The sequence below is a fragment of the Ctenopharyngodon idella genome, chromosome 14 (assembly GCF_019924925.1).
Source record: "Ctenopharyngodon idella isolate HZGC_01 chromosome 14, HZGC01, whole genome shotgun sequence".
NCBI classification, from domain to species: domain Eukaryota; kingdom Metazoa; phylum Chordata; class Actinopteri; order Cypriniformes; family Xenocyprididae; genus Ctenopharyngodon; species Ctenopharyngodon idella.
Window position 1 is genome coordinate 8,422,341 of NC_067233.1, and position 17,834 is coordinate 8,440,174.

General features: G+C 35.9%; 2 protein-coding genes across 3 annotated transcripts in view; both read left to right on the top strand.

The window, feature by feature from the left end:
- Nucleotides 1–941: 941 nt before the first annotated feature.
- Nucleotides 942–11,482, top strand: itk (IL2 inducible T cell kinase). The gene is made up of 17 exons (XM_051860679.1): nt 942–1,167; nt 1,307–1,411; nt 1,585–1,666; nt 1,813–1,935; nt 2,084–2,115; nt 2,513–2,664; nt 3,646–3,711; nt 3,822–3,876; nt 6,039–6,118; nt 6,212–6,357; nt 7,375–7,449; nt 8,061–8,229; nt 8,339–8,555; nt 9,556–9,620; nt 9,710–9,828; nt 9,974–10,131; nt 10,512–11,482. The coding sequence occupies exons 1-17, from the start codon at nt 1,030–1,032 to the stop codon at nt 10,578–10,580; spliced, it is 1,851 nt and encodes a 616-aa protein (XP_051716639.1). The 5' UTR covers nt 942–1,029; the 3' UTR covers nt 10,581–11,482.
- Nucleotides 11,483–12,866: 1,384 nt separating this feature from the next.
- cyfip2 (cytoplasmic FMR1 interacting protein 2) overlaps nt 12,867–17,834 on the top strand; it is a 28,443-nt gene continuing 23,475 nt past the window's right edge. For both annotated transcript variants that reach the window (XM_051860098.1, XM_051860099.1), the window contains exon 1: nt 12,867–13,034. The gene's annotated coding sequence lies outside the window, so the exon portion shown is untranslated. The remainder of the gene's footprint in view (nt 13,035–17,834) is intronic.

A 17,834-nucleotide genomic window follows, 5' to 3' on the forward strand; every position in this document is an offset into this window, starting at 1 on the left:
TGGTTTCAAGAAATGTGTCTTAGCAATTGTGAAAACTGTGGTTAGAAAATGTTCAACCTTTACATGTGATGTCAAGTTTCAAATTTATATGACTGTTCTCAAAATTATTAACACTCATTTTTTATAATTTTAAGGTTTCTTCTGTCTCCATGAGGGAATTTAAGCAGAAATGTTCAGGTGGATCCCTCCGTTTCATGTTTAGGCTTTAATAAGATTGATGTTACAGATGTTCCCATCACCTACGCTGTAATATTACAAGGAAAACAGCTTAATAAACGTTCTAAATGTCTTAATGAAAAATTAAAAATGTTTTGTAAGGGGTACAATTAGGTGTACGTCAGGAGCTAAAAATATCGTTCTCTCAATATATAAATAACAGAAGTCAATGCAAAGTCCCCTGCAAGGTGTGCGTGAAAGAGTGGGAACGAAGGGGGAGAAACCGTGTGTGTGTGTGTGTGTGTGTGTGTGTGTGTGTGTGTACAGGTTTATATTACATTGTGGGGACCAAATTGTACCCACAAGGCTATTATAACCTGAGATCACCTATACATTGAGGGGACCAGCCAGCAGTCCCCATGGCAGAAATGGATTAATAAACATACTAAATTATGTTTTTTTGTTTTTTGAAAATGTAAAAATTCCGAAAGTTTTCTGTGATGGGTAGGTTTAGGGGTATGGTTAGTGTAGGGGGATAGAATATACAGTTTGTACAGTATAAAAACCATTACGTCTATGGAGAGTCCCTACAAGGATAGTGAACCAGATAGTGTGTGTGTCTGTGTGTGTGTGTGTGTGTGTGTGTCTGTCTGTGTGTCTGTCTGTGTGTGTGTCTGTGTGCATGCATGTAATTGCTTGAGTTTGTCTTGTGCAGTCTACCTCAGGAAGTGGTTTACCTAGTATCGACTCCGGAAACCTATGCTCTACATCATATGATCTCGTATAAGCTCTACTAGTGTATAACAGGGATTGGCACACATCATTTGCCATGAGTCAACCTTCCATGTGGTAGTTAAATATCCGAATTTCACCATGTACCCAAGGGTCATCCTAAAGGAAACACTGTTCAAGAAATCACAACAAAAGAGAAGAACTTCACCATGCAATTACAAAGAGAGGATTTTCGTGTTAAACACACAGGATCTTACATACTTTGAACATCGTCCTGGGGTATGTATTCACACCTTCTGGAGACTTATATTTGCAAATATAAAAATTAACTCATTTTTAAAAAAAGTGAAAAAGTAAGAAAATGTCTGTGATGAACTGACAACAGAGTAACATTTCATTTGTTTTAACATCACCTTAGAAAAAGGCAACTCAAAAAGGCTGCATCGAACTGTCTCATATCAAGTGTGTGGAGATTGTACGCAGTGATGTTCCCATTCCCTGTGATTACAAGTACCCTTTCCAGGTGAGAACTAAGTGGATTGTTGCTTATAATGTCTTTGTCGGAGCGAAGCAGCTCATATAGAAGACAGTGCCTGTAAATATTTGTGTGTTTTTCATAGAAGTCTAAAATGAACATTTTGCTTTACATTACTTAAAGGTTTATTTGTTTATTCGTTTGTTAATGTTTGTTCACAGATTGCCCATGACAGCTACTATCTGTATGTGTTTGCTCCAGACAACGATTGCAGGTTAAAATGGGTCAAAGCTCTGAAAGAAGGTAAGCAGCTGTTACAGAAAGTGATACACATCCTAGAAAAAGGAATTGTTTTCAATGTAGAGTGAAATATTTTTGTGTACACATTTAAAACACAAGTCAATGCACTTTATCTTTTGTATTTTATGTTATTTCTTCAACCTATGAAGCGACGCAAAATAACAACTTGTTTCTGAAGTACCATCCTGACTTCTGGGTAGAAGGGAAATGGAGATGTTGTCTTCAGACAGAGAAGCTGGCAGCGGGATGCAGTGAATACTATCCCAATGGAGGTGCAAACTCATTTATGTTTTGCAGTATATACAACAGATGCTCAGTTTAAATCACATCACTTAACTGTCACTCCACCATATACGAATGCAGTAATTATAATGTGGAGTATGACCATAGTTTTCATAGTTGTTTCATTTCATCCCACAGCCAAACCTCTTCCTCCAACTCCAGATCCAATGGTTTGTCATTCAATCTCTGTTTTCTGTTCCTGATTTGCATGCTTATGTGTGGCACATTTTACACTTAATTGCCCGGTTTCACAGACAAGGTTTAAGCCTCGTCCCAGACTAAATTGCATATTTGAGCTGTTATAACTGAAAACAACTTGCACTGGCATTTTGTCTCAAGATGTACATCAGTAATGCTTTTTTTAAGGCATGTTTTAAAAAGCTATACTCTAAACCCTGTCTGTGAAACCAGGCCAATATGTTTTATTTATCTTTAGGTTAAAATTTTTAAATTTGCTTTAAATGTTTGCGATTATTAAAATGTTTCTGTTATTTTTGCTGTTCAAATGCTTCAGGAGAGTGTTTGGATGAGATGATGTAAATTGAGCTGTCTGTATTTATCCTCTAGAGACGATCTTCAGATCCAGAGGACAGGATTGTTGTGGCTTTGAGGAATTTCAGCCCTGTAGAAGATACAGACCTTCCTCTACATAAAGATGAAGAGTATTTTATCGTAGACTGTAGTGAACCGAACTGGTGGACTGTGAGGGACAAAGATGGGTAAATATCTAAAACGGTTTTTGCAGTCTCGTAAGTTAGATTTAGCAAAATGCCTTGTAAAAGAATTCCTTCACTGTCAAGTCAGAAGTTTGACACATTACAAAAACATATAAATTAATGTTTTTTACTTTGCCAAACGAGATCATTAAAGAAAGTGCCACACCCTTTGCACTCGCCGTCATGAATATAAGGCACAAAAACTCATGAGATAAATAGATAGATAACCAGTTCCGCATTCAAGATCAGTTCCTATACAAAAAAAAAAAGGTTTGAACATTTACAATAGGGTATTTAAAATAATGTATTATTGCGTAATTTACATAGCATTATTCCCAATGTATGATGAAATACACTGTAAAAAAAGAATTGTTGGTTTAACTTAAAGTTACCTGGTTGCCTTAATTTTGAGTTCATTGAAATTAAAAATTTGAGTTAATACAATGAATGCGATTGGTTTAATCAACAGAAACTCAAAATATTATGTTATCTTAACTACATGAATTATCTAAGTTGATTTGACGAAAGAAAAAATGCAGTGATAACAAATCAGGAAAATAATTTTACACAGTGTAGTATTATTTACATGATATTCAGCAGTTAATTAATTTGAGCAGCTTTATTTAGGATTTAACTAACTCACAGGACTATAAATTGTAAGCGACAAGACCCCCGTGCGATTCTTTGCATTTGAAAAGGAACAAGGAACCTTGATACTTAGCATGAAACAATGACAATGAGTCCTTGCAGGAAAACTGTGAGTAATTTTTTTATAGCAATACCTCATGATGTTGCCATAATACCAAAACACTCATAAACCTATAAGTCATCACCTATAAACTAAAAAAAAGGGGGCAAATCCAGTCAAGAAGGACAGAATTGTGAGGAAAACAATGTTTTTAAATTAAAACTAGGGAAGGAAATGTAAGGTTTTTAATTCTTTTACAAGTAAAATTTTTGTGCTCTTTTCTCTCCCTGTTACAGAAATGTTGGTTCTGTGCCGTGCATATATATTTCAGAAAAAATATCAAACAACATTGAGAAATTTGAGTAAGTTCTGTATGTTACAGAATAAAACTTTAAGTATAAAATTTGATAAAAGGTCTAAGATCATAATCAAAGCTTGATTAAGCACACAGTAATGCTTTGTGGTTTTACAGATGGTACAATAAGGACGTAACTCGGACAGAGGCAGAGGAGTTACTCATGAGAGAGGTAAGGCAACCAACAACAGTCAAATTATGTTTATAATATCACTTAACGCTCTGGTGGTCATGGACATGATTTGAAAAGGTCACACTTTAAAAAAAATAGTCACTACTCCTTGTGGTCAAAAATGACTGCACTGGAAATGAATGGGAAACAAATTTAATCTAGTGGAAACTTTTGGTACTGCGCCCAAACAAAATCTTACTGAAAGCTCATTTTTTCAGATATCAAGCTCAAATTTGGAACTTAAAGGTGCAATATGTAAGATTTTTGCAGTAAAATATCCAAAAAACACTAGGCCAGTGTTAAACATTTTGTTCACTTGAGTACTTACAATATCCCAAATGTTTCTAACTATTTGTAAATCGTGAGAAAATTGCAATTTTAACCAAGGCTCCGGGACGTGTGAGGAGTCGCCTGTCAATTGCGTCATACCCACGTTAACACTTGGTCTGCCTCAGTTTTCCAGTTTTATTTTGTAGAAACCATGGAAACACCAAAGACGCTTTAATATATTACACATTTTAATAGACAAGGGAACAACTGTTTTGATATATTTATAGACAGAAAACTAATTATTGTTATATAGCTCAACATGTTTAGTCTTATTGTTTAAATCTAATTTTCTTGATTTTTTGAAAGTACCATGCTTTACCATGCCTCAGAGAAAAACACTATTTTGTCAAGTAGCTAACATAGCATAATCAGATGCAGCTTTATTTTTAGTAACAGTAATACAAAATTTTCTCCATCATACAATACGTTTTAAAATGAATTGCATACCATTTATCAACACAAGCAATCCAGTATTTAATATGATATTCTAAAATCAATCTAGCTTACTGCAGTTTGTCTCAAACAAGTGTCTCACAGCAGCCACCGAGCAAACGCACAAAGTAACGTTATAACATCATTTTCAACACACTCAAATGTATCTAATATGATAAACAGAGCTGTGTTACCTCATACTCATGACCGGAAAAGCGGAAGCGGCGCCGGCGACTGTGGCATAATAAAAGTTCCGCTGCTCGCGGCGTGTGTTGCGCAATCGCTCCAGCGGCCTCGTTCAGCTCCCACAACACTCGGTCCTGCTCTGCTTCATACTACGATAACGTTAATAATCGCATCCATGAACATGATTTCTTCCCGAGTCCTATCCCTATTCTTTGGCATCGTCCGTTCAGGTGAAGACCACATGTCCCAAGATTCCGCGCTCAAACTTGGCGTCATTAAGCTACGCCTTTGTTTTGAATAGGCCTCTAGCGACCTCTAGCGGACATAAATCCAACATACTGCACCTTTAACTTCTTTAGATTTATTTTCTTGCAGTTTTAGAGTAAAACGTGTTTTGGAAAATATATATTTCATATAAAAATTGAAAATAGTATTTTTCATAACAATTAAGATAAAATTCTAACTTTTTTTTAAACTTTTTTCCAAGAATTCAAGATTTAGAAGAAGTTTAAGTTGGAAATTTTCAGGTCTATGCTCAAAAAATGAATAACCATAAAAAATCCCCTAAAAATAAAAAATACTAAATAAAAAAAATTATCAAACTAAAATATAGTACATTAATTTCATTGAAATAAAAAAATCCTGTCATTTTTGACCGCCATGTGAAGAGCACCAGAGGGTTGATGTTTCCATGAAGTCAGATAACAGTAAGCTTTAACTTTGTTAAACACTTAGTCAAAATCTGCACATCACTTCAGTACATTTTCACAGTTTTTTGGGCATTGCAGAAAGTTGGGGGTATTTGCAAACGTGCAAGAGCAACATCTGCAGAAGGTGCAGGCAAAAGCGTGCAGAGTTCAAACAGAAATCTACAGCCCTTAAACCAGAATGTGGCTGCTGTGTTTCCTGTCATGATGATCTTATTTGTTATGTTTTAAATATGAGAGGAGATTCAGACATGCAGAACATGTGAGGGTTGAACAAGTTCATGTATGTCCTAATTATTATCAGTAACTAGTGTTAACTAGGGACTAACTGTCCCTCTGCCACAGAGCATCAGTACAACACATACATGGACACATTTATCTATACCACTTTGTCATAATAAAACAACAATTATATTTCTATGTATACGTTCTCATTTATGGTATTCATATTGGTCACTATTGACATGAATATGAATTTATGGTTAACATTATAAGTTGCATTTACAGAACAAGGATGGGGGTTTCATGGTTCGTGACTCTAAACATCCAGGTGTATACACCGTGTCAATATTTTCCAGAGTTTCAGGGTAAACACTTTGCAATGAAATGAATGTTACTTACAATATCAATATTTGATCTTAAATTGGTGTTCTAACGTTTTTTGATGAATGTCACTGCAGGTCTAATGGAGAGAAGTATCCCCTAGTTAAGCACTACCAGATCAAAGTACAGAAAGAAGGTGAAAAAGTCATGTATTTCCTAGCTGAGAAATACCTGTTCTCAAGCATTCCAGAGCTCATCCGCTATCACCAACACAATCCGGCAGGTAAGTTAAGAAAAATACTTCAATTGCTCCTAAACCTCATGTCATTATGTTGAATAGCGTTCATTACATGATAGGCTATGTTTCTTGTAAGAGGCGCTGTTTTCAAAAACCGAAAGTCTTTTCAAATCTGAAAGTTGCACCACAATCAACTGATAAAGTTTTAGATCTTAAAGTTTTTTTTCAATTGCTTGCTCAGAATTGTGAGATAAAAAATCACAATTACCTTTTACTTTTTTATTCTGGAAAAAAATGATGGGGAAAAAAGCTTCCATAGTAACCAAAGGCCATGTATGTTGGATTTGTTGTTGATCAAAGCTTTATGTAAAGCTTTTACTACAATGATTCCAGTACCACCGTTCCATATACACAGAATATGCGGTCTGCGCATATTCTGGGGCGACTAAGGGGGCACCATCAACACCCCACCCCCAGAAAGCAATTTCAACCAAGGGGGCAACTGAAGCTCTTTATAGGGGACCCATTTGACCAGTGGCTGAGCAATTCTTTTACTTTCTATTTTTTTCTACTGTACATTCTATAAAGGATGCCTTTAGATATGTTGCCAAGAATGCACACATTCAACACTCAACCAAAATGTATAATGGCTTACAGTAAAAGGAAACTGAATTATAAAAATAATTGATTTTATATTGTCTGCAGTTAGAACTGAAACATGACAAGTAATGCAATTTCATAATGCTATCAATTGTTAGCATTTTGACAGTCTAAGCTCTATGATTGACTATATGTTCATGTTGAATAGAAAACAAGTGCTAGTGTTTTGACAGAATGATTCAATTTTGAGTCAGGTTTGCTGTGTATTGTATTGGCTTGGCCACTATTTGGCCAATTGTGTGATGTAGGTGTGTTCCTGTGAGTTTAGAAAAAGTACTTTAAGTATTGGTAAACGCTTGTTAGCAATTGTAAAAAACTGTAATGTGAATGTTAATTCTATCATTAAGCTGAAAAAAATTGCATAAGTACCTTCTCTTTCTCCTATGCTTGTTTTTGTGGCAGGTTTGATAACAAGATTGAGGCATTGTGTATCTAAAAACGTTCCAAACTCTTCAAGGATCAAGGAGTTGTCTTCAGGTAAAATTTCAGCTGTCAAGTAAAATTCACTTAAATTTCATAATTTGAATACAGTGTACATATACCAGTACAATATTTTGAATAAAGAAATTAATCACTTTTATTCAGCAGGACGCATTAAATTGATTAAAAAATGACAGCAAAGATATTTATAATATGTTATAAAATATTTCTATTTCAAATAAATGCTGTTCCTTTGAACTTCCTATTCACCAAAGAATCCTGAAAAAAATGTAGCACGCTTTCCACAAAAATATTAAGCAGCACAACTGTTTTCAGCATTGATCATAATAATTAAGAAATGTTTCTTGAGCACCAAATCAGCATATTAGAATGATTTCTGAAGGATCATGTGACACTGAAGACTGAAGTAATGATGCTGAAAATTCAGCTTTGTCATCAAAGGAATATATTACAGTTTAAAATGTGTTAAATTATAAAACAGTTATTTTACATTCTAATAATATTTCACAATATTAATGTTTTTACTGTATTATTGATCAATGTATAAGAGACGTCTTTAAAAAACATCTTACCGACCCCAAACTTTGAAATGTAGTGTTTGTGTATATTTATGTATATATATAATATATCATAACCTGTTTTTACAGATAAATGGGAGATTCACCCTGATGAACTGATACTAAGTGAGGAACTGGGCAGTGGGCAGTTTGGTTTGGTCTGGAAGGGAAGCTGGCATGACCGGCAGGTGGCAGTTAAATCCGTCCGTGAGGGTTTCATGTCAGAGGAAGAATTTAAAGAGGAAGCACAAGTTATGATGTGAGTAACTCATGCTGTATGTTTCAAAGGACATGACTATGTATGGATCCGAAGCGTAGCATGAGAAAATTTCATGAATTTATTGCTCCCTCATTGTCTGCCTCCACAGGAAACTTTCCCACGATAAACTGGTCCAGTTGTATGGTGTGGTCACTCAGCGCTCACCCATCTATCTGATATTTGAATTCATGGAGAATGGCTGCCTAACAGACTTCTTACGTGCCAAAAAAGGCAGTCTTTCCCAGGAGACCTTGCTGGAGATGTGTTTGGATGTAAGTGAGGGGATGGCCTACCTGGAGAGCTCCAACTTCATCCACAGAGACTTGGTAGGTATAAACAGGGTCTTTAAAGGATTATTTCACTTCAGAATTCAAATTTCCTGATAATTTACTCACCCGCATGACAAAAACATCTTGGATGACTTTCTTTCTTCAGTCAAAAAGAAATTATGGTTTTTAAGGAAAACATTCCAGGATTTTTCTCCATATAGTGGACTTCAACAGTTACCAACGGGTTGAAGGTCCAAATTGCAGTTTCAATGCAGCTTCGAAGGGCTCTACACGATCCCAGATGAGGAATAAGGGTCTCATCTAGCGAAACAATTGGTCATTTTCTAAAAAAAATAAAAATGTATATACTTTTTAACTGCAAATGCTCGTCTTGCACTGCTCTGCGATGTGTTACGCATTACGTAATCATGTTGGAAAGGTCACGTGTGATGTAGACAGAAGTACCACAGTAGGGCAAAAAACACCATCTCATTTTCTCCTCCAACATCAAAATAGTCCAACATTGTTGTTTTACCTTTTTTTTGTAAAGGCTGTTTGACTTTGTCTTTGCATGTTCGCTTTGTAAACACTTGCTCAGTACTTCCGCCTACGTCACGCGTGACCTTCCAACGTGATTACGTAATGCGTGGCACATCGCAGAACTAGTGCGCTAGATGAGCATTTGTGGTTAAAAAGTATATATATTTTTATTTTTTTAGAAAATGACCAATCGTTTAGCTAGATGAGACCCTTATTCCTCATCTGAGATCGTGTAGAGCCCTTTGAAGCTGCACTGAAACTGCAATTTGAACCTTCAACCCATTGGTAACTGTTGAAGTCCACTATATGGAGAAAAATCCTGGAATGTTTTCCTCAAAAACATCAATTTCTTTTCAACTGAAGATAAAAAGACATAAACATCTTGGATGACATGAGGGTGAGAAAATTATCAGGAAATTTGAATTCTGATGTGAACTAATCCTTTAATGAGTCAATTTCTTGCATTATTGAGACAAACTTATGTGCATTGGTTCCAAAATCTTGCTTTTTTTAACAGGCTGCAAGGAACTGTTTGGTTTCTGAAGATAATGTGGTGAAGATAGCAGATTTTGGAATGACAAGGTGAGTAGCTGTGCCTCAATATTTCAAAGACCCATGTCATTACCTTATAAGACTCCAGTGTAATGGAACATTCCCACCTGTATCTGCAGGTTTGTCCTAGATGACCAATACACCAGTTCTTTTGGGTCCAAATTTCCAGTCAGGTGGTCTTCTCCAGAGGTGATCAAATTCGGGAAGTACAGCAGCAAATCAGATGTGTGGTCATTTGGTGAGTCCATACTGATCCACTAAAACAATGTTTAACAGAAAAAAAAATCAGGTAGTTGCAAAAGACTTTTAAATTTTAAATGAATCACCCACCATTATTCACATATTTTAGATTATCTAAATATTCAATGATGTTCCCTTTGTAGGTGTTCTCATGTGGGAGGTGTACAGTGAGGGACGTGTGCCCTATGACAACCGTAGTAATGCAGAAGTAGTGGAGGCCCTAAATGCAGGACTACGGCTCCTGAAACCCCGCCTCTGTCCAAAGAGTGTGTATGAGTTAATGCAGTGGAGCTGGAAAGAGGTGAGTCCACCACAAACAGCAGTAAGCTTGCCAGTATAGCAAATGATCTCAACAAACTATCCTTGAACTTTTTGAATATTAATAAAATATTATGTCATGCCCCATTTCTTGAGAAATCCTGTTCTCATGAATAGGGCCCTCTGGGGAAGTTAGTCATATTCCCATTTTTGCTTTAACTTTTTTTTTTTTTTCACAGTTTTAAATGTGTATTATATAGGGTATTTTTACACACAGTTGATATAAACATTCTTATTGTGTTTCTTTTGTGATATCAGCTTTTTCTTTTGTGATATTGTGATATTTATGTGTCTGGATCTGTTTATTCAGTTATTTGCCATTATTGCCACAGCAACATAAACACAACAATGTTTGTTTTACAGAAACCTGACGATCGCCCCTCGTTTGCTCTGCTCCTGCATGAACTGGCCTGCCTTGATCAAGAACCTTGATCCTGATCACACCTTTCCCGTTGAATTAAAGTGACAGTTCACTCAAAAATTAACATTTTGTGATTTTAATCACCCTTGTTTCATTTCAAACCTGTAAACAGTTTATATATATATATATATATATATATATATATATATATATATAATATATATATATATAATGCTTAATTCTGAAGAATCTTTGGTCAATCATATTGAAAAAAGGCACTATAAAAGGAACATAGACATGGTGTATATGACTTTTGGGAGTTCTGAAGCAATATGATATCTTTGTGTGAGGAAAAGACTAAAATTTAAATCATTAATAACTGAAAATGATGTGCTTTCTGCTGCAGCTTGACAGATTATGAACTGTTGTTATAGGGAAACAAGCTGCTTCAAAAAAAAATTCTTTAGTGTTCAACAGGTTTGGAATGGCATTAGGGCGAGTAAATAATGACAATTTATTTTTGGGGGGTGAATTATCCCTGTAAATGAAAATACTGTATATTGTACAAATCACATATTGTATTTATTTGTATATTTTATTTATTTCACAGATTTCTTATTTTCATAATTCATTTCACATTCTATCACTGAATGGCATATTTCCTGTGTTTATATACATGCATGATTTCTGCAAACACAATTCTGTCCTTTAGGAGGCACACATGAGCCATGTTTTTTCAACCACCAGTAAAAATGCTTATTATTAGTTTATTCCTGCATATTTAACAAAACGTCACATTTACATATTTGTACTGATTCTGTCATTGGTGCTTTCCTTTGTTTGCATAAGGTCATTTTCACAATTTTTTCACAATAAACTCACAATTTCCTAAATTAAGTAAATGTTACAATACTCTATTTGAGCTGAAGTGTTCATGAAATTGGATTATATTAAAAGTCATATTCTCAAGTTATATTAAACTACAGACTGTTTATTCTAACTGGCATACACGTATAAGCACATGATGCAGACCTGCTGTTCCTGCTGATTGGTCCATAGTGTCACAAATGCCTTCACTGGTTACTGTGACAACGGCACTGAATAGAAACACTGCAGCATGCCAATGTTCACAATATATGCAGCCTGGGGCCATAATGAAGTCTTTCTTTTTTCTTCTTCTTTTTTTTAATGAAACAAATGCAATCATAAAAGGTTGTCTCTAAAATTCACAAGGCCTGGGCTCAGGACTCACTCTTCCCTGAGTCCAGTACGTAGACTTTACCGTAGAGCAAGGGTTTTCAATATTTGAGATGACACGGACCCCAAATTATCATCCTTTTGCGATCCTAAAATTTGGAAAGCATCAAGTTTCTTGTATAAAAAATTAATATTAGAAATATGTCTTAAATATTATTTGGAAAATATTAATAATATTATTAAATAGTTTATATTATGTTGTTTTTATACTCATATACCGTACTATTAAATGTATGATTTATTTATTTACTATTTATTTTTATTTACTTATTTATTTTAATCTATGTTTTATTCATTTATTCATTTTAATCTTTATGATCATTATTGAATTATTTTGACATTTTTTACACAGTATTTCTCTAAACCAGTGGTTCTCATCCTTTTTGATTCGCAGGCTCCCTGTTGTCCAAGTCCAACACAATATTAAAAGGCCCCCCTCCATATTTGCTAAGATATTTCTGATACTTCTGCTGTGATTATGACAAAGCTGCTTGTTTTCCAACTTTTTTATTAATATATTGATTTAATATGTTTGCTGTTGGTTAATCTAATGTATAAAACGAATTACAGTAACCAGAAATGTATTTTGTTATTTGCTCAGGCTCTAGTGGGCCCTGGCCCTCTGGTTGAGAAACACTGCTCTATACTTTACCATGGGCCCCTAGCACTCCCTTGCGGCCCCCTGAGTCCACGAACCCCAGTTTGAAAACCCCCCGTAAAGGACCTTAGTGGGGCCCCCTCATCACAGAGCCTGGGACGAGTTATTTACTTAAAATGTATTCATGTAAGTATATTTATGTTACAGTTCTATATTTTTCGGCTCTTTATAATCCTATAAACTTAAATCTATAAACATTGTTCATGACATAATATAAATCGACCACAGTGACAGTGCTAAGTGGGTCAGAAGTAGCAGTCAATTCAAATTTATGACCATGCTTGTAGAAAATGATCTAGAATTTACACTTGTCTTGCCATGTTTATTCATGATCATACTAAAATGAACAGGCCTACCTAAATCGAAGAATTCTAAAAATCGAGTATGTAAACTGATGACTCACACCAGAGATGCTGTTTTAAATGGGTGCCTGTCTCTTTAAGAGCATGCACTTGCAGCCATTTTCTGCTCTTTGTGTGGGGTGGATTAGCGGATAGAGACCGAGCCCACAGCATCAGTTCTACTACACCGAGCAAACGCTATTTCACACTGTTTCTCCCCGCTTTGCACTGACCGCCCGTTAGTTTAAGAGCGGACATGCAATTAGCAGGTATGTACATGTGATTATTTTAATGAAATACAGAGATGAGAGCGTTCGCTCGACGGAGCGCGAGAGATGATGACACCAACCTGCGCCTGTAACGTTATTTCCGAGCATGATGCTCAGTCATATTTTCATAGCGAAAACGACTTGGCTTGTGTGTTTTTTCAAGACAGCATCTATTATTTATGCGTTTGGGGGCGTTTTACACTAATTTGGTGAATATGGTTTATTATGATGGAGGTGCTGATAGCATCTCTCCGCTAGATGGGTGGGGTGAGGGAGTGCGCGCACGTATCTCACACATCTCATATGTGTTTTAACGTGCTTTATCTTCATTTGTTTACATTAGTGGATAATCAGATCTCTTAACTGTGAGTGGAGTTTCATTCCATCATAAGCACATTTTAGGGTGTTTTTATCCATTCTTTCCGCGAGCTGTCGAGCGTGCTGCTGGTGTCCGGTGACTGGGGGCTGTTGCTAGGATATAGCCAACCGAACCGTTATTTTGACGCCTTTGATGATTAAGAATCGCGATGTATGACACATTAAATGACTGATTGTAGTTTTTTCCTTTAAATGCGTGGATGGTTTTTGCTTATGTTATGATTAAGGCCACATATTTTGAGTTTTTATGCTGTAAAATGAGGTTTAGTGAACATGACTAATCTGTAATGTAATTTATTAGTGATAATTTACAGCTTTCCGGACAAAATAAACGATGTTGTTTGGTAATGACCAGCTTATTGTACATTATCATGCTTAGTACACTGCTAGTTATGAAATAAAAAAACACATGGGCATGAAATACTAATATAATTGTGTTATATTAGTTTTAACCTTCCGCTAAGAAAAATAGTCCATTACAGCGTAGACTACAATTGGTCAAGGAGCACTGCCGAACAGTGCAACAGTATTATAATAATTACTTTATACATTAATCAGACATCTAAGTTAATTTTTCCATGTAGGCAACATATGCAGCTACAATGATCACTTTCTCTCTCACCCTGCTGTTTACATATCTTTTACCGGTTTGTTGTTTTTCCGAGTGATATTTTCATTGGCGTTCTTTTAAGATATCAGAGCTTCTAGCTATCCATTAAAGTTTTATTTGAATACAATTAAAACTGAAGTCTTCCAAGGCCATTTTTACCTCAGTCTGACTTGGTAATGACCATTTTGAGTCGCAAGAGGGCGCTGCGCTAGACCGCGGAGTGATACGAGAGATGTGAATGTAGCATCAGTATTGCCATGGTCAACTGTCAAATCAGTTTAGCTGTCGTTGTACAAATAAATTTGATAACTAATCCAGTATTCCCAAGAGAGCTGTGTAAAATCTATAATTTTTTGTCGATATCTTGAAGTCGCAATGAAACGGAAATAGCAAAAAAATAAAAATAAAAACTCTTCTGTATTGTGACATAACCGAATGAAACGAATTAGAGAAAAATGCTTCTTTTGTTCTTTCTGTTCATTTGTTGTTGATTGGATAGAGGCTGATCTGACTGTGAGCTTGCAGTCGATTTTTAGAAAGGGATAGGGTTTAAGTAGACATTTTTTGGAGAAGTCCAGCATATATTACCAGAGAAAAGTCTGTGGTTTCAGTGCAAGGTGGAGTTATGAGCTAAAAAATAAAACATGCACTGATAATTCATTAACAATAAGATAACAAAAAGTACGCATTTTCATTTCATGCCGACTTGTGTTACTGTGTAACATCCTGCAAAATCCTGTGTTGTGCATTAGGACATGTTGAACCACCTCATGTATATCACTTACACATTGTATATTATGCACATGTGCCTTTTAATGGAACAAGGAACCACTAGTTTCCTGAATACTAACGGAAAAAACATTCTCATGGTTTTTGTTTGCAAATGTATTCAGTGTTAATATATATGGTGTACAGCACTCATCATAATGAGTCACTTCACCTGCTGACAGAAATGATGCATGCCTAACTACATCATCAACCGCATTTGACTCATTTTTTTAATCTCAGGAAATTACGACTGAATGATGCAATCATGACCAGTCCAGGCAGAGTATGCAGATGGGTTGTCTCAGTGTGTCCCGTCTGTACATAAGGGAGATTCTTCCAGTCAGCCATCAATTACATGTCCTGCCTGCCTGTCTAGTAATTGTAGCTCAAGGCTTGCAGAGAAGGCGGGAATATAATGTCGCACTGAGTGGTGTGACCCAAATGTGACACTCTTTCAGGGGTGGATGCTCTTATGTAACCTATGTGATGTCTGGTCCTTATTTATGTGACTTGACCAATGGTTCTCAACTTGGGGGCTCACTAGGTGGCCTCAAAGTGACATAAAATGATTTAAAATAAAGATAAAAGCATTAAACATCAAGATATTTATTATTTTAATTCACCCCCTCAACAACGTTTTTTTTTTTATTTTATTTGAAGAATTATAGGTTGGATTTTCAGACCTGGAAAAGTAATTTGAATGAATAAAATCTAATATCTCCATAGGCATTTTTATACATTTTATGAATATATATTTTCTATATTTGCAAATCTGGTAAAAAATGTGAGTAAAAAAAAAAAGATTTTTAAAAATGCTTATCCTTAATCTTTGTACAGTAAATCACGAGTAACTAGAAATGTCATGGGGCCTTTGAATGTTGTTGTGGACAATGTGGGGCTTTGGGATCAGATAATGGAAATTACATGGATTTCAGTCCCGTTCTTATGTTAAAAGTGATAACCTCAATCACATATTTTTAGCATTTCAGGGTGTGTTCACACTTGGCAGATTTTGTTCGATTAAAACAAACTGGTGCGATTGCTCTGTTGTGGTTTTGAATTTGGTTTGAAAAAGTGTGAACGCTGCCATCCGAACCCTGCCTTTTCAGGGGGCCTCGCTCCGCTTCCAAACAAACTCTGGCGCAGTTCAACTGAAATATGAGCACAACACAGACCAAAAACATCTAAACGAACCAAAAAACAGGATGTGATGTCACAAGATGGGTCCTAAAAGGACAGAATGCTCAAGTATACCTGGTTGTTCTCGTCATAGGAGTTATGTTGCCCTTTACTTTTCGGTACAGGCGTCAGAACTGTGGTCTCCTTGCAGCAGATCTCTGATGAGCAGAGGAATTCCTGGCGCTGTTTTGACTCCTTTGCACATTTTATAAGCTCTTTGTGAGTTCTCAGCTTGTAAAAGCACCATAATATTTATGTATGGACATACAATGAGTTAACAAAGTTAAAAAAGTTTACAAAGTAAACCTCATAAAAGCTTTTTTTGCTTTGTATCTTTAGGTCAGTGTAAAAAATAACAGTGTGAACAACTCTAGGACTAAATGTATCATTTCCCTTTTTGGTCGGGACCAAAAGAACCCATGCGTTTATGTCAGTGGTTGTCCGATTTCGTCATGCTCACATAACGTATAGGAATGTCAACCGTTCATTCCATCGTACAATGAGAATAAGCCATTGCGGGAAAGTTTATTCTAGTATCTCAGCATCCATTCCCACAGGCACAGTCTCTACCTCTCTCTCTCTACCACATTTTCGCTCTCTCCCTGTCAGATCACTTCTTCCGCTTGAAACGTGGTGGTGTCATAGATGTTTTTTTCAAGAGTCCCTTTTTGAATGACAATGATTCAGCTCTGAGGTTGTTATCAGTCTGAACATGTCTCATGCCACTTCACGTGATCCTTTTCAACAGATTAAAATGTGCAGAAACTGCCAGGGCTCAAAGTACTTCCACAATTTTATTTTTGTTCTAAAGCAGACACAATTAGATACTCTCAAGCAAAGTATTTATGTGGCACTGCATATGTAGACTGTTCCAAATTAACACTTATGAGATATTATGATGACTAGGATGCTGCCTATGTATGCCGCAAGACTCAATCGAAATCAGGTCTCCATCAACTATAGTATACACCAACAACATTAATGTAAAATTTATATAAATTGCTTACGACGGGATATTGAGCATAAAAAAATTGACAATGCAATTTCTTTCACGTAATAAATGGCTAATAAATAATAAACAAACCATTGAGCATCATTACATGTTTTTCATAAATGAAATATGTGGACATTTTATGTAATTGCATTAAAGATTGTTGTAAATACATGCGGCATGTGAAAATATATATATATATACAGTGCAATACGTTACGTATAAGCTAATTGGTTATCTGTATGCTGTGCTAGTACTTAAGCTAACTAAAACAGACATTAATTGTCATTATAATGTAGTTCAAATGACATATATCATGAAAATTCTGTGATTTTTATAGGGATTATTATCAGGCACTAAGGAACCCTGTTGAAAAAAACAGCATATGCTGGTTTGGTATGTTTTGAAGCATTGCAGCTGGTTTGAGCGGGTTTATGCTGGTCCTTAGTTGGTCATGAGCTGGTTTAAGATGGTCAAGTGCTGGTCCTAAGCTGGTCCTAAGAAACTAGCTCCAGCTCAGGACCATCTTAAACCAGCTCATGACCAGCTAAGGACCAGCATAAACCAGCTCAAACCAGCTTCCATGCTTCAAAACATACCCAACCAGCAAATGCTGTTTTTTTTCAACAGGGAAGTACCCATTAAAAATTATTTCTTTTAAAGCTAATGGGATCGCTTGGGGTCCTAATGAAGGCCCGATTTTGTGTAAGGACCTGATTTTATGTGACATCGGCTCACTAGGTTTTGGAGCGGAGCTTAATTTTTCTTTCAGGGCAGAACTTGAACAAGCTTTGCAGAATTAAGTAAGCACAATAGCAGCGTCAAACTTGTGTAAGATTTGCTTTGGTTGTCTAAATGAAAATCTTCTTGTACA

What these genes read in the sequence shown, in the direction of transcription:
- itk (XM_051860679.1), top strand. Translation starts at nt 1,030, where the DNA reads ATGTACCCAAGGGTCATCCTAAAGGAAACACTGTTCAAGAAATCACAA. An exon ending in GATCAAGGAGTTGTCTTCAG is followed by an intron (nt 7,450 to 8,060) that starts GTAAAATTTCAG and finishes CTGTTTTTACAG; the next exon opens with ATAAATGGGAGATTCACCCT. An exon ending in GCAGATTTTGGAATGACAAG is followed by an intron (nt 9,621 to 9,709) that starts GTGAGTAGCTGT and finishes CTGTATCTGCAG; the next exon opens with GTTTGTCCTAGATGACCAAT.